The 25,217-nt window shown below is 40.4% G+C and overlaps 1 protein-coding gene across 16 annotated transcripts in view; it reads left to right on the forward strand.

Annotated features, from left to right (window-relative positions):
- The window catches only part of RFX8 (regulatory factor X8), a 254,901-nt gene that overhangs the window by 204,589 nt on the left and 25,095 nt on the right, over positions 1 to 25,217 (forward strand). For all 16 annotated transcript variants that reach the window (XM_042981157.1, XM_042981149.1, XM_042981147.1 and 13 more), the window contains 3 exons: positions 3,891 to 3,952; positions 5,284 to 5,370; positions 24,256 to 24,319. In XM_042981157.1, the coding sequence (XP_042837091.1) occupies positions 3,891 to 3,952; positions 5,284 to 5,370; positions 24,256 to 24,319 (213 nt within the window). The remainder of the gene's footprint in view (positions 1 to 3,890; positions 3,953 to 5,283; positions 5,371 to 24,255; positions 24,320 to 25,217) is intronic.

Here is a 25,217-nt window from a genome sequence, read left to right on the forward strand (position 1 = left end):
GCAGACTCTGGCTTCCTTGTCCCTTTGGTGGCTTCTTCAGAGCAGACCATGGGAATGTTCTAGTATGCCTCCCTTGTCTTGGTGAACAACTCTTTCGGAAGCCTGACTGTCCATCCTGGGGGCCTCTTGCTGGGCAGAATCTGGGCTCTCCCACATGTCAGCTCTTTTGCAGACAACTTCTTGCTATGGGAACTACTCAGCCATTCTTGGCCTGAACAGACTATGGGTGTGATGGCTGAAACGAGGGTGATAGCCACTCTCCTCTGCCTGTCCACCAAGTCCACTGGCCAGCCCATCTGTACTCTATAAGGAGTCCTATGCCATAGCCAGATGCTAACTGCAGGGACCTCACCAAGACCTCTTCAAGTGAATCATGAATCCCCTTCTGCTAGGCCTGAGGTGATTGAGCCACATCCTGTCCCACACACCCTTCACAGATAAGAGGGTCTTGCCATAAGAAATCCCCTTACACCTCCTCCTCTCTCTACCTCATGAGTGATTTGAGTTGAGGACTTTTTAGGGTTTTAAAACCCAATTTTAGCTAAATACCTGAGGATGCAAGTCCCATAAGATGTGTGTCTCAAAATTCACTTTGCTATCTGTTGTCTGTTGTCTTCATGCCTCATCCTGTTGTATAGATACTACGTGGATGGATGGATTGAAATATTGAGGTATGGATGAGTGTGCACAGAGGTGGATGGATAGGTGGGTAGACCGCATGCAATACTGTGTAATTTTTAATCTTTTTTTCATCATGATAAGTGTACTCTCTAATTCTGATCCCCTATATCCCCCATCTCCCCACCCACCTCCCCTCTTATAACCATCAGTTTGTTTTCTATAGTTAAGAGTCTGTTTCTGGTTTGTCTCTCTCTCTCCCTTCCTCTCTTTTTTTTCCTTTGCTTCTTTGTTTTGTTTCTTGAATTCCACATATGAGTAAGATCATATGGTATTTATCTTTCTCTGGCTTATTTTGCTTAACATTATCCTCTCTAGCTCTATCCAGGTTGTTGCAAATGGCAAGATTTCATTCTTTCTTTTTGTGGCTGAATAATATTCCAGTGTGTGTGTGTGTGTGTGTGTGTGTGTGTGTGTGTGTATGATATCTCTGTATCCGTCCATCTATCGATGGACACTTGGGCTGTTTCCATAGTTTGCCTATTGTAAATAATGCTGCAGTAAACAAAGGGGTACATGTATCCCTTTGAATTCATGTTTTTGTATTTTTGGGGTAAATATTGTTGATAATGTGATTACTGGATCATAGGACAATTTTATTTTTAACTTTTTGAGGAACCTCCATACTGTTTTCCAGAGCGGCTGCACTAGTTTGCATTCCTCCCAACAGTGCAAGAGGGATCCTTTTTCTCCATATCCTCACCAACACTTGTTTCTTGTGTTGTTGATTTTGCAATATGGTATGCTTTTTAACAGCACTAAGCCTGGAATGCACCTAATTAGGTCTAACCCTGGGCAAGTTATTTCATCTTTTTGTGCCTCAACATCATCAACTGTAAAATGAAGCAATTCATAATGTTAATGATAGTCCCTACCTTATGGGATGTTTTTAAGAAATTAATGAGAGAACACATGTAAAAAGAATTGAGCAGTGCTGGCAAATAGGAAGCACTCAAGAAATAATTACCTTTTATGATTACATGCCTATTTATCTCTCAGAATATCATAAACATTTTCACATTAAAATATTTTAAATAAATATTGTATAATGGTACAAAATACTTTGTGGATGTTCCAGAATTCATTTAACCATTTCCTTTATTGGAAGTTTAGGTTGTTTATGCTGTTTCTCTTTTCTAGTCTTTTTTTTTTTTTAATTTTTTTTTTCAGCGTTTTTAATTTATTTTTGGGACAGAGAGAGACAGAGCATGAACGGGGGAGGGGCAGAGAGAGAGGGAGACACAGAACCGGAAACAGGCTCCAGGCTCCGAGCCATCAGCCCAGAGCCTGACGCGGGGCTCGAACTCACGGACCGCGAGATCGTGACCTGGCTGAAGTCGGACGCTTAACCGACTGTGCCACCCAGGCGCCCCCCTTTTCTAGTCTTTATCTGTACCTGGTAACTTCCTTAGGAGAGATTCTAGACAATTGTAACCAATCCCAACCCTCATGGTAGTTCCTGATATTTGTACCCAAATCCCTAATATTTTTGACCTAGGAAATTTGTTGGTTAAGAACTGTATTTAGCTGTTTCAACTTGCACTTATTGGATGATTAGGGAAGATAAGTACTTTTAACATGCATTTTGGCCATATGTATCTTGTGGGTACGTGTTATCACCAGACCACTTTCTATTGAGATATTGTTGTTTTCCCATTAATTTATATGAGCTGTCTATATATTAAATATACATTTTTTAGTTTTCACATTTTTTGGAAATAATCATCTCAGTTTATTTTTACATTTTAACTGGTGTACCTGATCATAAAATGGAATCAGAGGATAGTCTGGGGTTGGTATTACTCAATTAAATAAAATGTAGAGATATCTATGCTGCCAGACAACTAGGCAATTTATTTCTGTTCCTACCTCCAAAACACCAGATTATTTCCCAGAGCCTTGAATCTGACCGTTCTTTTAGGTACTAAAGAACCTAAAAGGTTGTAAAAACCTACTATTTTACAACTAAAATAGTACTATTTTACAACTAAATATATAGGGAAGGTTTTAAGTGAGTTTCTTAAGAGGTGATGGGATTTTCAGAATCTGTAGTTGAAAGTAGGAATTTCTGGCCCCTAATTCTGCATTTTTAGACTTTGCTGATGTTTTCTTTTATCTCCTATCATTTACTCTTCATCTGCACATTTTGGTCCCCCTTCCCTGAAGGAACCTCTCAGTTTGGCCCCACAACCTTGATGCTCAGTTGTGTAAGATTTGCCTTTCCTATTTCTTCATTTTTCCTCCTCCCCCCACTTTCCCGGGCTTGGGTGGCTTCTGGTAGGAACTGATAGGGCTGGAACCAGACCAGAGAAACATTAGACACTGTCAAATCCTACTACTTGGAAATTAAGAAAAAAATAAAGAGGGATGTCACAAGAAACTAAACAGAAAAAAGAGGCAAAATGATTATGGAGGGGATTGTAGAAAAATAGCAGAAATCATTACTGCTAGAAACACTGTGCCTTCCATGCTCTGTATTTTTCTAATTCCACCATGCTCCAGGATTTCCACTTTCAACAGACATGCACTTGGATACCGTGCGTGTCATGGACCTCTTCTAATAAGGAAAATGGAACAGACTTCTATTTTTTAATGTAATTGATTATAAACATATATCAGTGCTAATAAAACACATCAAAAACATAAGTAGAACATGAGAAGTTGAGTCAGAAGTAGCCGTGTTATTCAATATTTTAATAGCATTTGCTACCAAAACCTTAAAACAAAAAAGAATAAGTAAACAAATGAATAGTATAGTAAAAAGTGAAAATGACTATCACATTGGAAAAAGAGGAAAATGGTAAAATCATGGCAACTCACATGATGGACTATTATGCAGCTATTGATAACCCTGTTTTTAGAGAATTCCTAATGACAAGGGGAAATGTTTATGGTACAAAGGGGAGGGGAGAAAGTAGAAAGCAAAACTGCACACATGCTAACTGTTTCACATGAACACATGAACAGAGTACATACACATATTGAAGCTTTGAAAAAAAGACTAGAAGGAACCACACTGAGGTTTAAATGGCGGTTTCCTCTGAATGGTATATTTTTGTCTTGATACTTGTCTGATTTTTCCAAATTTCATTTGCATATATTTTCTTTATAATAAAAAGAGGAAATACAATGTAAACATTGTAAGAAAAGAAACTGTAAGTTTTATTTCTGTATTTTCAAATCGCAGCTTTAAATCTGGCTTATTCTTTCAGCTTGTGCGTTTGGTTTTTCCTGATCTTGGTACCCGGAGGCTAGGCACGAGAGGAAGTGCCAGGTAGGTTTATCATTTTGTTTTATTTGAAATGTTCAAAGACAAACATTTTGAAAAATCAAAAAATGGGTGACAAAAAATGCAAAACTAAATGAACTATAAATATCAACTCTTACCAGAGAATTCTCATACTTCAAATGAAATCCTAGTGCCTGGAATAATTTAGGTGATACTAGAATGAAGTGTTCATTTCTGTTTTCTTAGTGATTTTGTTAAAAATATGCAAGTTAGGGGCACCTGGGTGGCTTGGTCGGTTAAGCGTCCGACTTCGGCCCAGGTCATGATCTCGCGGTCCGTGAGTTCGAGCCCCGCGTCGGGCTCTGTGCCGACAGCTCAGAGCCTGGAGCCTGTTTCAGATTCTGTGTCTCCCTCTCTCTGTGACCCTCCCCCGTTCATGCTCTGTCTCTCTCTGTCTCAAAAATAAATAAATGTTAAAAAAAAAAATTAAAAAAAAATATGCAAGTTACAATATGTTTTCTTGTTTGAACACTTTAAGTGTTTTGACATAAATGTCTAACTGTTGAAATATTTAAATAATTACACACAGAGAGCAATAGAACTGTTTTAGTTACTCTTTGAAGTAAAATTTCTAAGCCCTCATCTAATTAGCATATTTGAATTATTTTTGAGAGACCAGGTACCTACGTTCTATGTGTTTTTAACGCAAAAGGAAATTCCAGTGTTATCAGGTGCATCGGGTTATAATTGTCACTCAATTACTATTGTTATTTGTTGTTTCTTTTAAATGAAGAAAAATAGGAGAAATCAGTGAGATCAGGAAATCAGTGAGAAGGGACGGAAGCCAAATTAGGAAAGAGGCCTGCTACCCATGAGGGAATGAAGACAGCCGAAGCATTTGCCAAACTAAACACTGGGTAATAGTTAATTTGAAAAAGTTTTGTCCTGCTGTTTTGAGCCTAGACAAGCAGCTACAGTTTCCCAGCTCAGCAAAGTGCCTGGGCTGCAGAGAAGGAACCTCCTCCCTCTTGGGTTTCTGAGAGCTCGAGTCCAGTTCTCAGTACAGGGAACGTTGGTATTGCTACCCTTCACTTTAAAAACGTTCATGGCAGTGACAGCAGGAGCCTCTCCCTGTCACATCTCTCTAAGACCAGAGTGTCCTAAATTGGGGAAGAAGAGTGGAACATTTGCAAGCCTGTTTCAAAGCTGATGTGTATGAAGTAGTATGAATCTGTCTACATAACAGAGCTAATAGATGGAGTAAATGATAAAACTCTGAGAAGAACTTCAGGTCTTCATCAGCGAGTCTATTCTGTAGCTTCTGTAAAGCATGTCAGTGGTTTGACATAATCTTTAAGACAACCTTTATTTTTCAGGTATCATTATGATGGAATCTGTATCAAGAGAAGTTCTTTCTTCTATGCCCAGTATTGCTACCTTCTGGGTGAAAAAAGGGATCACAGGTTAGTATCTATCATTTAGGTATTTTGGTCATGGGTCACTATCTGCCTTTTTTTTTTTTTTTTTGGCTGTTCCACTATTAATCCTTCTTAAGGATGGAAACACACACATCACGTCAACATGGCTTTGATGTGGGCGATAAATCAGTCTCTGGCAACATCACTGGCCAGAGAAAGGCATTTCCAGTTCATTCTCTTGGATACTTTTCATTATAAGTATCATCTCAATTGCCAGAGCAATTTTTCATTGAGTGCATCTTTGTTCTTCTCAATTTCTCTGTAAAATTTGATGGAATTGGTCACTTCTTAAAACTTCCTTTAGCTCTCAAGAACTTTTCATCCAATTTCTTCCCCAGAATGATCCCTCTGAGTCTCCTTATCTCTCCTCCCCTTATATGCAGGCATTTTCCTGAGACCCAACCAGTGGTGCTCTTCCAATCTTTGGCCCCAAGATATTTCATCCTTCTTTATCCATCACCTATCACCATGCCCTCACAGATGACTCCTCCCCTAAGTCATTTTTGATGGACCTTTCTCTCCCACCTCCCAGCCATTCCTCTTGGACTATCTACTGGACATCTCCACGTAGATGACCCACTGGCACCTCATACTTAGTACGTAAAAATATAAATTTTTAATCTCCCTCCAAATCATCGCTGCCTCTTGACTTCCTTATTTCAATCTATGATACCAGTAGGTAGAATCTGCACAAAGTGTTACCCCCAAAGCCATCCCCGACTAGCTTGGGAACAAGAGAGTCAGCCCAGAGATGGTTCTGAAGCTGTGGGGCTCATTCAGACGAGCACCTGGACCAAACAGGAGGCGGATCAGAAAGATCTGTCCAAGGCAGTGTCTTCAGTTGGTTGAGTCCATGTCAACAGAAGGGAGCACAGATGACTCAGCCCGGCCTGTCCCATCAAAACCTCAAACTTAACCTCAAATAAAGTCATCACATTCTTCTTCCAACCAGCTCTTCCTCTTAAATGTCTTATTCATCGATTAGTCACAAAGATGGAAAAATTACATCAACAAAAAATAGAGAAGTTAGGGAAGGGAATAGATAGGAGATTTATTTCAGTTAGGGTTAGAGCTTTCCTTGTGCTAATGTATTCTCCCGCTTGCTGACCCGTATGCTCTTCAAAGGCTAGGCCTAGAGTTTGTATCTTTTTGCCCCAGGGCACCCAGCAGGCAGTTTGGAGAGCCCTGCAGCATGACATGGCTGTTGCTCAGCAGCACTTAGAGGCCATTAGTGTCCTGAGGTCTCTGGGTCGATGTCACAGAGAGAGGGTCTGGAACTGGTCTTTATGGGGAAAGAAGTAGGCTTCATCCTCAGCAAGGAAAAGGAAGGCTGTCAGGGACACAGGTAAGAACAAGGGTAACATTGGTTTATCCATGACATAGGCCCAGCAGCGGGTGTTTTTCATGCTCAACACATATTTATTAATATTTAATAATTGATAAACTTTATACAGTCTTGGCCAATTAAGAGATATTTTTAAGCACTAAGATCTAAGGTAACCTCCTTACCAATTCCACATTTTTAGAAATACTAAATATATATTTTAGAGTGCAGAAATATAATAAATGATATATTGCTGTTAATAATCCATGAAATATACGGGTGAAAATGTCTTCTATTTCATTGTATCTTTTATATAAGGACATGTGTGACAAAGTTAGGTCTCGAAATAAAAACTTCATTTCTCTGGTTTTCAGATAATGAAAACTATAGAACTCATCATTCACTTATTTGTTTATTCAACAAATATTTGAGTTCCGACAATAAGTCAGGCCCTGTTCTAGTTACTGGGGATGAAAAAGTAAACAAGATAAACAAGGTCTCCCTCTTGTCTATCTTAGTGGGGAAGATGTAAGACAATAAAGAAGGGACAATAGCAAGATTTATCTGAAGACAGTAAAACAGGGTCATGGGAAGCCTCCTTGAGAAGATGCCTTTTGAGCAGAAATATGAAAAAAAGAGTCAGCCAAGTGAATATCTGAGGGACAAGTATTGCAGACAGAGGAAAGAGCAAGCCCAAAGGGCCTGAGGCAGGAATGAATTCAAAGAACAGAAAGAAAGTCTGGAGGTGGAGGTTGGCGAATGAGCAGAAGAGTGGGAAGAGAGGAATCTGAACACAGAAGTGGGACCTATAAGTCTTGGCAAGGACGTAGGATGTTATTCTGAGTGTGATAGAGAGACACTGGAGAGTCTTAAGCTGGGAAGTGATTTTTTTATTTTAATTTTTTAGAAACTTTACTATAGTTGACACACCTGTTACATTAGTTTCAGGTGGATAACATAGTGATTCAACTTCTCTGTGTTATGCTGTGCTCACCATAAGTGTAGCTACCATCTGTCACCATCCAATGCTATTGCAATACTATTGACTATATTTCCTATGTTGTACCTTTAATCCATGTGACTCATTTGTTCCATAAGTGGAAGCCTATATCTCCCTCTCCCCTTCACTCATTGTGCCCATACCCCATGCCCTTTTCTCTGGCATCATCAGTTTGTTCTCTGTATTTATAGGTCCAATTCTGCTTTTTGTTTGTTTATTCATTTGTTTTGTTTTTCTAAAAAAAATTTTTTTAATCTTTGTTTTTGAGAGAGAGAGACAGAGTGTGAGTGGGGGAGGAGCAGAGACAGAGGGAGACACAGAATCCAAAACAGGCTCCAGGCTCTGAGCTGTCAGCACAGAGTCCGACGCAGGGCTCGAACTCACGAACCACGAGACCATCACCTGAGCTGAAGTTGGACACTTAACCAACTGAGCCACCCAGGCCCCCCTATTGGTTTTGTTTTTCATATTTCATATGTAAGTGAGATCACATAGCATTTCCTTCTCTATCTGACTTATTTCACTTTAACATAATAAACCTCTAGGTCCATCCATGTTGTTGCAAATCACATGATTTCATCCTTTTTAATAGCTGAGTAATATTCCATTGTATATATATATCACATCTTCTTTATCTATTCATCAATTGATGGACACTTGGGTTGCTTCCATATCTTGGCTGTTGTAAATAATGCTGCAATAAATATTGGAGTGCAAGTATCTTTTCAAATTATCTTTTCTTTCTTTGGGTAAATATCCAGCAGTGGAATTACTGGATCATGTAGTGTTTCTGATTTGTATTTTATGAAGATTAAATGAATTAATACAATGAAAATGCCTGAAACAGCACCTGGCACATAGTAAACATTCAATGTGACTCTTAAGCATATTTCTCTTGACTTTGATGTATTTATTTTATCATATCTATGATTTTTTCATGGTATTATGTCTATGGTTATTATTTTGGTCATTTTATTTTTCAGCATTCCTATTTGGTTCTTTTGTATAACTTCTATTTTTTTGTGGAGGCTTTCTATTTTTTCATTTGCTTTAAGAGAATTTATGACTACTGGTTGGAGCATTTCTATAATGACTGCTTGAAAATCTTTGTCAGATAATTCCAATATCTGAATCATTTTAATATCAGTGTCAGTTTATTGTCTTTTCTCATTCAAATTGTGGCTTATCTAATTCTTGGTATTATGGGTGATTTTCTTTCTTTCTCCTTTTCTTTCTTTCTTTCTCTCTCTCTTTCTCTCTTCCTTCCTTCCTTCCTTCCTTCCTTCCTTCCTTCCTTCCTTCCTTCCTTCCCTCCTTCCCTCCCATATAATTGACATACAACATCACATTCTTTTCAAGTATACATAATAATGATTTGATGTTTGCATATGTTGCAAAATGATTATCACAGTAAATCTAGTTAACATCCATATGCAGTTACATAATTTTTTTCCTTGTGATGAGAACTTTTAAGACTTACTCTCTTAGCAACTTTCAAATATGCAATACAGTATTATTAATATAGCCACCAAGCTGTACATTACACCCCCAGGACTTATTTATTTTATAACTGGAATCAAAAGGTACAAATTACCAATTATCCATACCCAGCCCTCTGCCCCACCCCCGGCAACCACCAATCTGTTCTCTTTATCTATAAGGTTAGTTTTATGCTTTCTGGGTCTGTTTGTTTTTTGTTTATTTGTGTTTTTCTTTAATTTTTTAAAAAATGTATATTTATTTATTTTGAGGCAGAGAGAGAGTGTACATGAGCACACATGCAAGCAGGAGAAGGGCTGAGAGAGAGGGAGAGAGAATCCCAAACAGCTCCACGCTGTGAGCACAGAGCCCAGTATGGGACTTGATCCCATGAACCATGAGATCACGACCTGAGCCGAAATCAAGAGTCAGCTGCTCAACCGACCAAGCCACCCAGGCACCTCTGGCTTTAAAAAAATTTAGATTCCACATGTAAGTGAAACCATATAATACTTGTCTTTCTCTGACTTATTTCACTTAGTATAACACCCTCAAGGTCTATCCATGTTGTCCCAAATGGCAAGATGTCATTCTCTTTTGTGGCTGAATACTATTCCATTGTGTGGAATACACACACCATATTTTCTTTATCCATTCAAAAGTCAATGTACACTTAGTTTGTCTCCATAGCTTGGCTATTGTAAGCAATTTGTGATGAACATAGGGGTGCAGATATCTTTTTTGGGTTAGTGTTTTTATTTTCTTTGGATAAATACCCGGAAGTGAATTTGCTGGATAATATGGTATTTCTATTTTTAATTTTTTGAGGAACCTCTATACTGTTTTCCACAGTGGTCCCACCAATTTACATTCCCACCAACAGTGCACAAGGGTTCCCTTTCTCCACATCCCTGCCAACACTTGTTATTTCTTTTTTTTTTTTTTTTTTGATAATAGCCATTCTAACAGGTGTGTGATAGAGGTTATATTTCATTGTGGTTTGATTAGCATTTCTCTAATCACTGGTGATGTTGAGCATCTTTTCATGTACCTGTTGGCCATCTATATGTCTTCTTTGGAAAAAATGACTATTCAGATCTTCTGCACATTTTTAAATTAATTTTTTTTGCTATTGAGTTGTATGTTTATATATTTTGGATATTAACCCTTTATCAGATATATGACTTGCAAATATTTTCTCTCATGAAGTAGGTTGCCTTTTATTTTGTTGATGGTTTTCTTTGCTGTGCAGAAACTTTTTTAGTTCAGTGTAGTCCCACTTGTTTATTTTTGCTTTTGTTGTCTTTGCTTTTGGTGTCAAATTCAAAAAAGTCATTGCCAAGACTGGTGTCAAGGAGCTCACCACCTATGTTTTCTTCTAGTTTTATGATTTCAGGTCTTACATTCAAGTCTTCATATCATTTTGATTCAATTTTCGTAGCATAAGAAAGTTCCATTTTTTGGCATGTGGCTGTGCAGTTTCCCTGGCACCACTTATTGAAGAGACTGTTGTATACTCTTAGTTGCTTTGTTGTAATTAAGTGACCATATGTGTGTGGGTTTACTACTGGCCCTTCTATTCTGACCCATCAATCTATGTATTTTTCTATTGTATCCTGGACATTTTCTATTGATTTTCTGTTGTATCATGAGCATTTGGGTTATGATGTTAGAGACTTTTGATCCTGTTTAAATCTACTTTAGCAGACAGTCACCCTATTTAGGTTTAGCATGTAAGTTCTGGTCTATTTTTTTGTGCTGTAGTTCCAATGACAGTTTAGTTTTCAGAACCCTTGCATGCTGCTCTGGTCTGCTTCATTCTTTTGGCACTGCAAGGTCTTCTGATCAGTTCCCTACTAGTACTACCTGTAGGGGCTGAACCTGCTTCCCTGGGCCACCTTCTGTGGGGAATGCAGACAGCCAGAGTGGCTGGGCCTGAGTCCTTTTCTGCCAGTTGGCGTGAGTCAGGGAAACACCAGGTTCTGCTGGCATTGCTCCTATGGATGTAATGCCTGCCCTTCTGTGCTCCATTGAGTTGGCCAGAGGATTCAATACTGTCCATGCAGGCAGATCAGCCCACCTGTCAGTGCCCCGGGTGTGGAGTTGGGGATGGTTCAGCCCACCAGGATGTTGAGGCTGCCACTGTGGTCAGACTGGGTGGCCAGCCCATACTCCAAGAGCAAGGGTTGTAGCCCCCTCTAGGTCTCTATTAGACTTCCCTGTCCTAGTCCTTTGTTCGGAGAATGCAGATTTTTCTTGGGATTTATATCTATGTCTGCTGACAGTCTAGATTTCAGGTCTCTCCAGTATCCAGTCCAGATATGCATGGAACATGAAAAGAAAACCCAGGGCACTCACCACACTGTCACTTCTCTAGGCAGTCCCATCTTCTTTCCAGCTTTCAGAGCCCTCGTATCATGATCCGCTGAAAAATTTCTGGGGTATTTATTTGTATTAGAGGGAAGCAGTGAATCTACACTATCTTGTTCCCTATACATCATTCTAACTGCCTCAGAAACCTCCCGAAAGCAGACCATATATATATATTATAAATTAATGTTATCAGTGATTGGGATCCTTGATTATACGATTGTGCCTAAAAAATTAAAATATGATGAGTCAAAATATGATGGTAGAGAGTTTTAGTTGGGACAAGATGGTGTAGATCAATTTCTTTTTGCTAAGCACAACTATGAACCCTGGAAATAATGCAAGAAGCAAACAAAGAAAAACTCTAAAAAGTGGCAAGAAGAAAATGAGCTGGTTGGGGACCCCAGGGCTGCACAATCAACACAGTGATAGGGCATCCTACATCTTTCCCCACTCATCCAGGCCCACTGTTTCCCAACCCACTACCTAGCAAGATGAGGCATCCAGGTAGATTCATTTCTCCTCTCATTCCTCTAATAATATTGGTCAAGGGGCAGCAAGAGGGAGTCCCACCAAAAATAAACAGCTAGGGAAAGCACTCTCCTTACTCTCTGGGTCTGAGACACTCCTTTTCCACCATGAGATACAATAAGGAGTGTGAGCTAATCTGTCAAGGGAGACCCAGCTATAGCAAGTGGCTTAGTCCAGGAAGCCTGTGTCCCCACTCCACCTAGAGGCAGCTGGAGAGCACCAATAGAGGGAGCCCCTGCCCCACAGAGACCAATCCCCCACCCAGTCTGGGAAAAGCCCTCCAGCTCCCTCAGGCAGCACCAGCAGGGAGCTCCAGTGGTAACAGATAAACCAGGCAGACCAAAATAATATATTCATACCCATAGCTAAAATTTACTACAGAGATATAGTAAGAATACACAGTCAAGTCATAAGGCGAAAAGAGGCAGAGGTCTCGAGGCGTCTATATGCAGGCTTCCACCTGCTCTTTCTCTCCCATGAGGGGTCACACAGAGTGCACTCCTCTATGCAACAAAAATACAGCAACACATGTGTGATGTTTCTGTTCAGGTAGGCCCATTATGAGACTCCACACTCAAAGATTTTATTGGGGGATGGTCATAAGCACATTCTTCCTAGCATGTGCCAAAATGACAGATCCCCAAAACTAAAGTAGGTTATTCAACATAAACTATATTGTTTGCACAAACAGTCTAGGCACAGGGAACCACTCTTATCAGTTAACTGTTGACTGAGAACACCCTGGGAACCAAGTTCCCAGACTCCAGACAAGGGCCAATCTTACAAGCATGACTTTCTAAGGAGAGCAGTCTCAATACTGCTATGTTATCTCTTTTCTGCACAATTGTATGACCCTGTGAATATACGAAGAAAACATTGAATTGTACTCTTTAAATGAGTGAATTGAATGGTATGTGAATTATCTCTCAATGAAGTTGTTTAAAAAAAATCCTAGCAAGGTTTTTTTGTAGACATAGACAAGCTTATTCTAAAAGTTATGTGGAAAGGCGAGGCCCTAAAATAGTTCAAACAATCTTGACAAAGAAAAATCAAGTGAGAGGAAACGCTACCTGATACTGAGGCTCAGTATGTAGTTATAGTAATCAAGACAGCAGTGTGGTTTTGGTGGAGGCACAGACACAGACCAATGGAACAGAATAGAGAATCCAGAAATAGATCCACTCAAATATGCTCAAATGGCTTTTCACAAAGGTGCAAAAGTAATTCGGTGGAAGGAAACTAGATTTTCAACCAATGGTGCTGAAACAACTAGATGGCCACATGCAAAGAAAGAAAGAAAGAAAGAGAAAAGAAATGAACCTCACAACTAAACCTTACAATTTATACAAGAATTAACTCAAAATAGAACATAGATGAAACAAACAAAAAGCCAAAATGGATCATAGATTTACTTTTAAATTTTTTTAACGTTTATTTATTATTGAGACACAGAGAGAGACAGAGCGTGAGCAGGGGAGGGGCAGAGAGAGGAGACACAATCTGAAGCAGGTTCCAGGCTCTGAGCTGTCAGCACAGAGCCCAACGCAGGGCTCAAACTCACAAACTGCAAGATCATGACCTGAGCCGAAGCTGGACGCCTAACTGACTGAGCCACCCAAGTGCCCCACATAGACTTACTTTTAAACCATAAAAATATTAAACTTAAAAAAATAGGAAAAAATCTTCGAACCTAGGGCTAGGCAAAAATTCTGAGACTTGACACCAAAGCCCCAGTCCTTAAAAGGAAAAGCTAATAAGTTGGATCTCATCAAAATTAAAAATTTTGTCTGTGAAAGATTTTATGAAGAGGATGAAAAGCCAATCTACAAACTGGAAGAAAATATTTGCAAACTACGTATCCGGAAAAGGACTAATACCTAGTATATATAAAGAATTATCAAAACTCAACAGAAAGAAAGAAAGAGAAAGAAAGAAAGAAAGAAAGAAAGAAAGAAAGAAAGAAAGAAAGAAAGAAATCCAATTAGAAAATGGGCAAAAGAGGGGAGCCTGGGTGGCTCAGACAGTTAAGCGTCCCACCTTGGCTCAGGTCATCATCTCATGGTTCATGAGTTCAAGCCCCATGTCAGCCTCTGTGCTGACAGCTCAGAGCCTGGAGCCTGCTTTGGATTCTGTGTCTCCCTCTCTCTCTGCCCCTCCCCCATTCATTCTCTCTCTCTCTCTCTCTCTCTCTCTCTCTCTCTCTCTCTCTCTCCTTCTCTCTCTAAAAATAAATAAACATTTTTTAAAAAGTGGCCAAAAGACTATACCTCTCACTGAAGAGGATATATGCAAATAAACACATGAATGATCAGTGTCATTAATCATTATGGAAATGCAAAATACACTTCAGTGAAATACAAACACACACCTGTCAGACTGACTACAATAAAAAAACAGCAACACCACCAAATGCTGGTGAGGATTCAGAGAAGCTGGATCATTCTATACATTGGTGGTAGGAATGCAAAATAGTGTGGCAGTTTTAATAAAACTAAACATACAATTAACATCCAAACCATCAATTGTACTCTTGGACATTTATCCCCACACAAATGAAAATTTATATCCACATAAAAACTTGTAAATTGATGTTCATAGCAGCTTTCTTTATAATAGCCAAATATTAAATCAGTCCTGATATTTTTCATTAAGTGAATGTTTAAACAAACTCTGGTACATCTATACCATGGAATATTACTCAGTAACAAAGAGGAACAAACTATTGATAGAATAGCTTGGATGAATCTCTAGATGCTGAATGAAAAAAACTCCTGTCTCAAAAAGTTCCATACCTTATGATTTCATCGATAAAACACTTTGAAATGACACAACTTTTAAACAGAAGACAGGAGTGCCTGGGTGGTTCAGTTGATTAAGTGTCTAACTCTTAGTTTTGGCTCAGGTCATGATCTCAGTTTGTGGGATCAAGCCCTGCATCAGGCTCTGTGCTGACAGAGACAGAGCCTGCTTGGTAATTTCTCTCTCCCTCTCTCTGCCCCTCCCCCATGCTTGCTTGCTCTCTCTCTCTCTCAAAATAAATAAACTTTAAAAATAAAAATAAAAATAAATAAATGGAGGACAAATTGGTGGTTGTCAGGGACCTGGGAATGAAGAAGCAAGAGATGGATATGGTTATGGAGGGGCAACACAAGGATCCTTACGATCAGGAGAATGTTCTGTATCTTGTCTGTGGTGATGGGTACACAGATCTCTATAGGTGATAAAAGTGTATAGCACTGAATATACACAAAAATGAGTTAAAGTTGAACTAGGGAAGTCTGAGAGAGATCAGTGAATTGTATCAATGTCAATATCCAGGTTGTGATATTGTACTGTAGTTTTGCAAAATGTTACCCTTGGGGGAAATTAGGCAGATTAGAAAGCTCTCTAAATCACTTCTTACTACTTGTCAATCTACAATTACCTCAATTAACATTTCAATTTCAGGGGTGCCTGGATGGCTCAGTTGGTTAAGAGTCCAACTTCAGCTTAGGTCATGATCTCACAGTTCGTGGGTTCAAGTCCTGCACTGGGATCTCCGCTCTCAGCACAGAGCCCTCTCTGTATCTTCTGCTTCCCTCTCTCTGCCCTTACCCTGTTTGCGCTCTCTCTCTCTCTCTCTCTCTCTCTCTCTCAAAAATAAATAAAAACATTTAAAAGTTTAAATTTCCAATAATAAGTCAGGTCTAATCCTACATGATGACAGGTCCCATGAAGTATCCCCACAGAAATCTGCCCATTTCTCAAGGTCATATCTCCAGATGTCCTATTGTTTCTTCTGCTCAAGAGCCCATTCTCTCTTCTCACAGAGTTCAGGTCTTTATTTCAAAGCACTCTCCTGCACGTTCATCTTCCTCTGGAGAGCTTAAATTGCCTCATTACCTTAACCGAGCCAGGAAGCATACAATGGTAGGAGCCCCAGACCCCACACACCTGGAAGTCTTCAACCCCAGTGGGCTCAGGGCAGCCGGCTGCCTGGCTACTCAGGCACCTCTTTCCATTTGCCATCAAAAACGTGACTCCCCCCCGCAACCCAGTGTTAAATACAGAGGGGGAACCCCCAGCAAACCACAGAGGAGTGTATTCGTAGTTCCCAAAAGTTGAATGCCCCAGTGAAGCAGGCCTGATTTACAAAAACTTTCTTATGAACATTTGCCAAAGAGAAAAATAGGAATCTGAATTCTTGGTTTTTGTTGTTGTTATTGTGGGATTTTTTTTCCCTTTTTTGTAAGAGTATGCCTTGTTAGGAGCATCTTAGAGTGGAATGTACTCCAAACCCAGCAACAAGCCTCTGAGTCATTGAACTGTGTGTACGCTGTTCCATGGCATCCTGTTTGTCTTTTGTTCCCCTCTGGACCTTATTTTAAGGAAAGAAATGGAAACGCCAATAAAAGCATCAGCACTGAGAGATTTGGCCAGGAACCAGTGATGGTAGCAAAGGGGTGGCTTTGGGGGATTCTGCTTCCTCTTCACCACCATCCCCCAACACTACAAAGAAGCATGTAATAATCTAATTAAGATTAATTTAGTCTCAGGGCGTCTGGGTGGCTCAGTCAGTTAGGCATCTGACTTCAGCTCAGGTCATGATCTCACACTTCTTGGGTTCAAGCCCCACATCAGGCTCTCTGTTGTCAGCACAAAGCCTGCTTCTGATACTCTGTCCCCCTCTCTCTCTGGCTCTCCTCTGCTTGCATGTGCTCTCTCTCTCAAAAATAAATAAACATTAAAAAGATGTTTTTAAAAATAAAATAAAGTAAATTAAATTAGTTTCAAAATAAGCCCTTATCTCTTCCTTATGTCCTCCATGTTGCACCTCCAAAGGCCCATCAGTATAGAAACTATGATGCCCAGGTCTCTGACACCATCCATGTCACCCCTCCCTCCACGCAAGCAGAAGCAGCAGGAGGACATGATCCAGAGCCAGGGACTATGGCACTGATGATCCCCTTAACTGGACACTTAAATAGGTAGCCTAGGAGCGGATCGGGGATTTCAGCGTGTCAACAACATTCGTTTGCAGTGGGGTGGGGCGGGACTTGCGCTGAATTTCGCTAAAAAACTGCTGAGGCAGCGTCTACCCTGAACCAAGCAGAGACCAAGGTTTGATTTTCAAAGCAAATGAAAAGTTTGAGGCTTTTTTTTTTTTAAAGAAAAATGACTATAAATATGCAGTGTGTACCATATGAAAAGGACCCCTTCACAAAATCCAGAACATTTTCCCTCCTGCTCCTCTCTCCGGGGTGACGTAATTTTACAGGGAATAGGCCTCCCCAGATTCCAATCTTGTTTAGCTGGCATCCAGACTGAGACTTGGAGCTAGGTATAATTGCTGACCTAGAAACTCACTGCAGAATTGAGGCCAGAGTATAAAATGCTTTATTATTGTCTGGGGAGAAGGGGGGAATGGGAGAGAGAGAGAGAGAGAGAGAGAGAGAGAGAGAGAGAGAGAGAGAGAGAGAGAGAGAACATGCATGCATGTATTATGGTCACATCTAGAGAAACAACCCAGATTAATTCACTGTTATTCTCTACCTCTCAGACAAAATCCCCGTTAATATGTCCCAAGGAAAACTCTTTTGTCATTTTGCAAATAGATGAATCCCATTCTACCTAATGTAGATTCTGAAATCAACTGTACAGAGTCTCATATTTCCTTCAGGAAATATGGAAGCTAACCCTTGCTCTCATTCCTCCCCCAAGAAACCTCTGCCCACCTCTCTCTCTCTCTCTCTCTCTCTCTCTCTCAGCTTTTCCAACTTAAGATATTAAAGGCCTTTAAAAAGCTTCTAAAATTGTGCCTTCAACATTCCATGCCTTTGTTTTTCAGTCCTTTGTTCTTCTGCCAGCTCAAGAGCCCAGGGGGCTGCCTCGGTGGGCCCCAGAGCCTGTGGAATCCAGGGCTGTGGGTCCACAGCTGGCTAGTTGTGCCAACAAAGCAGAAAGGTGAAGGTTCGTCTTTCAGACCACACCACCCTGGAGGAGAATGAGTTCACAGGGAGCTGTCAGCCTGGCAACTGTGGGTACCACAGACCTAATGATGTCAGAGAGAACACCAGTAGCTTCTTCAGAGTCTTTCTCTAGCCCCAAGAAGGGCTTCTTTTCCTTCTGTTTGTGCAGCCATGGCACGGGGCAGGAGTTGAGACTTCCTGGCTCTGATGAGCCCCAGAGGGCCTAACTCTTAGGTACTAATAAGGTATCCAAGTTGCAACCTGCTTTTTGGCCCTGTCCACCCTATGGTTTTCAAGGCTAGTTAGAACGTGTTAAGGTTAAAAAAAATAACACATTACCTGATTGCTGCCTGGCAGTTCAAGAAACATACATGTGGAGAATTATATCCTAGACTGCACCCTTGCTTGGAAAAGATTTTGAAAGCAGGTAACGCTCCTAAGCTCGCAAACACTGGACGATCTGATTTGCTCAAAGCATCCCCTCACTCACCCATCTCCAGCCAGAGATGCCCGCTATAAGGCCACATGTTTGCTGTCTGCCGGTGGAGCTTGACTTCTGCTTGCTGAGTTTTACCCCAGGAGGGTGAATATAAATGAATTAGACTTTCAACACTTTCAAAGGTGTTTCCTGCGGTCACCATTTTGCAATTAAGTTGTTCATAAAGTCTAATGGGTCAGGGTACAGTTAAGCAGTATAAAAAGCAACAGCCCCCAATGCAGAACATGACTAATCTACGACACTCAGCAAACCAGTTTTACAAATAAGGTAGTTCTTTATTTTAAGTTTCCAAAACCTGACATCTTACTTTGTCCTTCTTGTGTACATTATTTTTCATCCTACCTGTACCTCTTGTAAGACAGAATTGTAGAAGAGGTATAGAGATGAGGCTCTGAAGTCAGGGCTGGGTTTCTAGCTCTTTGAATTGTTTCTCTTTTCCAATATATAAAATGGGGATAATAACGAGTTATTATCAACCTACCTCGTGGATTGTTGGAAGAATTTAGGTAATACCAAGTAAAGCACTTAGCAATGAGTAAGTGCTCAGTGGATTGCAGTGATTAGTATCATTAGTATAAGCAAAATTATATTGAAGAAAGCTTTTTTGCAATCCTAACAACACACGTCTTTATATGAATACATATGCTTACTATTTCAGTTTTAGTTACAAAAATATTCATTAAGTTCATCATCTCCAAATGAAACCGAACTAATTAATTCATGTGCTTAGAGGAAAACTTGAAATTAGATCCTTTAATGATCGGAAGATGAAGCACCTTGGCTTTGCATTCTGACACCAAACAATGGTCCACGAATTAGGTTTTATTACATTTTTATCCTCTTACCTTTGTAATTGCTTCAAGTTGTTTCACTGCTGTTGGAGTGATTTGAGAGGACAAATTACGAGGCCAACATGATGTAAATGAAAGCCTGGATTAATGACAAATGATGTCAAAACCTGAGAATGTGAATGCAAATTGTAGTTAAACTAAAAGAAAGTCAAATGCCAAAAAGCTAACACCGCATTTGAAAGATTTTATGGGGAAAAAAAAAAAGATGAGTTGTGTGCCATGTAATGACGTCTCCATCCTCTTCATGCTGGATCCTTCTTTAGCCAAATTGATCATAAAAATTAATTAAAGTAAAATGTGGTTCTCTTGCTGTGTCTACACTGCACTGAGTGAAGTGGACAATTTGTAGGGCCCCAGAAGAGCCTTCCTCCACTCTCCCTGCACGAAGCCCAGAAAAATATCTTCTAACCATCATGTAGACCCTGGAGGGCTTGGAGTCCACGTGACCACAAAGGATATGGGCTCTGGGAGCTGGAACAGATTTTGGGGGTCATCAAAGCCCATCTCCTCCCTGTATAGGGTTGGAAAATTGAGGCCTTCAAAGCAACAAGCTTCAAGCAACAAACTTAAGGCCACATCTCAAGTCAGGGGCAGAGCTTGACAAGGATGCCTATTCTATTGTACTATGCGAATTCTCAGCCTTCCTTCTTCCTGAGTCTCTCTCCCTCCATTTCCAGCAGACCCTTTGCAGCACCTCCTGACCCCATTCCCTATCCTGAATAGCTAAATCCTGACATCCTGGGTCTCGTCCAAGTTATGCCCTGTGGAGCATGAGCTGAGGGGACTGCTCACAACACAAGGGACATCACTGGGCAGACTCGATTCGGCACCATGAAAGCGTCTCAGGCCTCAGGGAATGATGGAAGAAGACATCTTAGACTGGAAGCCCTTCCTTCATGGCAAAGCTGGCTCTGGATATCAGTGTGGTTTTATTAGAACCATATTTTAGCAATGACTATGCTTTTAACCACAACCTAATAAATGGCCCACAGGACTGAATCAAAACCACACCTGGAAAGTGATGCAGTGACAGTGACCCCTAGAACATGAGACCATCCTGGCTGGCACTCTGAGAGCTGAAAGTGTCACCTCCAATGCTGTTTTGGCCTCCCTACCGTCACTGCCCCTCCTCTTGAGTAGTAGACCCCACCTGTCTACCACAGTCTCCAGTTCTAGCCCAACCCAGCCTCATGTAAAGATTAAAGCATGGAGCCAAGACCTGCAATGTCCATTCAGCCTAGTTGGCCAAATCTTCTGGATGCCAATGCCCTTGTCTTGGGTCTCCACAGATCTCCCTCTTGGCACAAGGCTGGTCTCCAACAGTGATCCTCTGCTCACTTGCTTTGTAGTCTGCTCTGATACTGCCTCCTTCTCTCCCACTAGCTGGTGCATACTTTCATGCATCTTTGCTTGAAGGTTTGAGACTGGGTAATTTTTTAAAGAAATAAATAGGATTGCACTAAACCTAGACCCATGTTGTGAGCCATTGACCTGAACTAAGGCATCCCAAGGTTGGAAGAGGCTGCCTTGCCATTCTTCTGAATAAGCAAGCTGTCACTGTCTGGCCAGATGCAGATGGGCACTTTTTTTTTTTTAACATCTCTCTCCAAAGTTGACGAATTTTATTTTTCCTGTCACCATTGTTTAAAAGCATAAACTCCCCCAATTTAAATGGTACAAAAATAAAATAGCTCCCCAGTGAGGATAGTTGGGTTGTATCCCCTAGTCTGATACCTAAAGGCTATAGTGCAAGGAGTTCCCCTTCAGTCTTCCTTTTCACAGCGAGGAGGGTAACGCCACCCTCCTTTTGATAGCTGTTGAATTAAACTCGTATTCTATATTGAACACATGGCAGAACTTGGGAGTTACATTTATAAATCCTAAATAATTGAGAGTGTCACTCTCAATTGAATGGCTTCCAAAGCTATCAGAATCAGGGTTGGGGTAGAGGGGGTGAGCAATAAGGTGGAGGGTTTCCCTTCTCATTCCTTTAAGTCCAAAACTAAACCTTCTAGCTTCCAGACTCCTGTTTGTAAGTATCTAAAGGAATTTCCCGTGAAGATTTCTGTCATCGTCCAAAGAGTTTAGTAAGTGCTGTCCAAGTACAGTGTTGTGATAAGTACCAACCAGATGGGGTAGCTAATCACAAAGGAAACTCTCCTGAGCTTATCAAGGTGCCAATTTACAGGCATGTAACTGTTGAACTAACAAGAGGATAGCATGGACCTCATGACATATGTTCTCCTAACACCCTATATTTCAACTGTCTTAACTCCCACTCAATGTCTTTGCAATTATTTGTATAACTTTTTTTCCTCTACAGAGGCTACCACCTCTGTAGAAAATATTAGGAGTAGCATATTAACACAATGTAGACTTGTAGAGAAATGACTCTACCTCCAATTTAGTGGAGGAAAGCCTCACAAATGATTTTTAAGACATTTCTTAAGGGCTGATGACTATAGACTTTTATTTAACTTCCTTGTCTATTAGCCCTTTACTCAGTGAACTGCCATTTCTGACATTTTCTTCTGTTTTATTTCAATCTACATTTTATCCAATGTTTTTATGTATTGTTTGTTGGTCTTGTTGATGTAGTGTCCCAGAATTTGTGTGGCAATGGGCTATTTACAAATTTTACCTGGAGAAACTCCATCATGTCCCATGCCTACCCAAGAGATCATTGAGATATGACAAGTGGAATTCTTCACGTGTGGCTCTCCTTGCATCATCCATCAATCCATCATACTATGTGGAGGGGATATATATATATCTCCCCTCCAGGTTGAACAGATCCCACATTCTGAAACTCTCTTGCCATTAAGCACTCCAAAGTACAATTCCCATTGTGATAACAACTCTTAGTGGAAGGTTAAGAGGGTGGCTTTCCAGTGCTTTTGATCCAGACCCTGAATCTATTTGCCCTGTTTTGAAATAGACTATCATGTGGAAACATTGATTAGATGGGTATCAAGTATGGTGCCCAGGTTTCCATGACTTGGGTTGGACACAAACCTTCAGCAGAGAGCTTCCGGGTTTTGGAGAGGCTGAGCAGGACCATAGTCTCTCCCTGTGTGAGATTAAAGCTATCTACCTCCATCTCCCCTGCTCCCCCTGATTCTCGCCTCCTTCCAGGCCATCTCATTCATGACCATTGCCTTAACAACAGATATTGGCAAGGATGCAGAGAAAGAGGATCCCTTTTGCAATGCTGGTGGGAATGCAAACTGGTTCAGCCACTCTGGAAAACAGTATGGAAGTTCCTCACAAAATTAAAAATAGAACTACCCTATGACCCAGCAATTGCACTACTAAGTATTTATCCAAAGGATACAAGTGTGCTGTTTCAAAGGGTCACATGCACCCCAATGTTTATAGCAACTCTATCAACAATAGCTAAAGTATGGAAAGAGCCCAAATGTCCATCGACAGATGAATGGCTAAAGAAGATGGAGTATTACTTGGCAATCAAAAAGAATGAAATCTTGCTATTTGCAACAACGTGGATGGAACTAGAGGGTATTACGCTAAGCGAAATTAGTCAGAGAAAGACAAATATCATATGACTTAACTCATATGTGGAACTTAAGACACAAAACAGATGAACATAAGAGAAGGGAAGCAAAAAGAATATGAAAACAGGGAGGGGGGACAAAAACATAAGAGACTCTAAAAGATAGAGAACAAACTGAGGGCTGCTGGAATGGTAGTGGGTGCGGGGAAGGGCTAAATGGGCACAAGGCATTAAAGAAGACATTTGTTGGGATTAGCACTGGGTGTTATATGTAGGAAATGAATCATTGGATTCTACTCCTGAAATCATTATTGCATTCTATGCTAACTAACTTGGATGTAAATTTTTTTTTAAATGACTATTGCCTTGCTTCCAGAAGCGGAGCACTAGCCCACTGCCTTCCTCTTCTCTTTGTATGATTACATAGAGTTGAAACAGTCAGGTATGAGGATATGTATTGACTTGGAGTGGACAGAGTAGCCACAGCTCTGAGGATTGTGGGGGCACTGGGGAAAAAAAATGTCATTTCATCTGGCATCCACAGAAAACACATTCCTTTTGAAAAAGGGGTCATCTCTGGGCTACCAGTTTCTCAAATACCTGGAATTAAAGGAAAATGTACCAGAATGCATAGCTAGGACTGAATCTGTTCTCTATGACATATGAATGTCTCCATTATATAAGGTATGAATCCAAGAGGCATGGTGAAATAGGACATACATGTCATTATTCTCACTTTCCTCATTCTGTGAAGGTGCTCTGCTATATCCATCCACTGAGAGGATATTCTCATATATGAATTGATAATTTTAAAAGCCCCAAATCAGGGGCACCTGGGTGGCTCCGTCAGTTAAGCATCTGACTTCGGCTCAGGTCATGATCTCACGCTTTGTGGGTTCAAGCCCTGTGTTGGGCTCTGTGCTTGGAGCCTAGAGCCTGATTTGTATTCTGTGTCTCCCTCTCTCTCTGCCCTCCCCCCCCCCGCCGGCTCAAAAATAAGTAAACATTAAAAAAATTTTTTAAAAGCTCCAAATCAGAAAGTATAAGACTTCATTTCCATGATGATTTTTCTTTTCTCTCAGGAGCAAGTTCTACCTATGATGACATCATAAATTTACTTCTAAGGAGAATAAACCTCTCAAAAGAAATACATGGTTACCCCAATTATAGAAATTGATTTTTTTTAACTCCAAGCAGGTGCTAATCACCAGTCATGTATAGAAACTTGGAAGAGAGTTTTGAAATACAAGTTATACCCCATATAAGTAAACTTGCTGCAAAAAAACACTTCATACTTGTGCTCAGAAACAGGTGGCTTACTAAAATTATTTCTCTGTTATCTATTCTGTCACAGTGGAGATATCATTGCCTTTGAAAAATCTACTAACTATAACAGCATTATCCAACAAGAAGGAACAGTGAGTATGGAATAAAATAAATTTACTATAATAGAGCCTGCAATATTCAGTAATTGCCTGATTAGAAGCAAGTGTTTTCCTATGTTTAATGTTCTTAGTATGTGTGGCCCTTAACCACTCACCCATTTTACCAGTGTTGTTGATTATCCACCATGTACCTACCACATCCTATGCTGGGACAGGTGTCCTCAAGGAGCATATTGTTTTGCTGCACATCAGCTGTTTGTGTTTCTTTTGCTATAATTAAGAAGGATGTTTAGGTTCTTGGCAATAAATTTGTGTGAAAATGTCTCCATATTACAGTTATAGCTTTTTGAATTAGGACACCAGAACTATTAATAGCTAATCTATGACATCATGAGTTGAATTTTGCTTAAGTTGGCCAAGACGACACGATAGTACTTTGATACTGTCTTGTTGAGAGGGTCATTGAATGGGTAACTTTTTGAAAACTTGTTTTGTGACAAGCATTCTTGAGGACTGAATGGGGTGTGAGAGAAAAGTAAAAACAAACTCCCTATACGTGAATAGAATACAGTTTCATGGTTGGGAAACTGAGATAGACATGAAACAACCGGTGTACTGTGGAATAGCCAGGGTAGGCTGTAGGTGGATTGGGAAGTCCAAAGTGGGATTGGGGGTAAAATGTTGTAGTGGGCCAGAGTGACTAGGGAAGGTTACATGGAAGAGGTGACCTGTGTTCATTTCCTATTGCCACTATAACAAATCTAGCACAAATTTAGTGGCTTAAAACACAAACTGATTTTCTTACAGTTCTGGAGGTCACAGTCTGATATGGTTCTCACCAGGCTAAGATCAAAGTGCTGGCTACAGTCTTTCTGGGGGATGGAGGGGAGGATCTATATCTTGTCTTTTCAGCTTTTGAGGCTGCCTATGT

The sequence above is a fragment of the Panthera tigris genome, chromosome A3 (genome assembly GCF_018350195.1).
Source record: "Panthera tigris isolate Pti1 chromosome A3, P.tigris_Pti1_mat1.1, whole genome shotgun sequence".
In the NCBI taxonomy this organism is placed as follows: domain Eukaryota; kingdom Metazoa; phylum Chordata; class Mammalia; order Carnivora; family Felidae; genus Panthera; species Panthera tigris.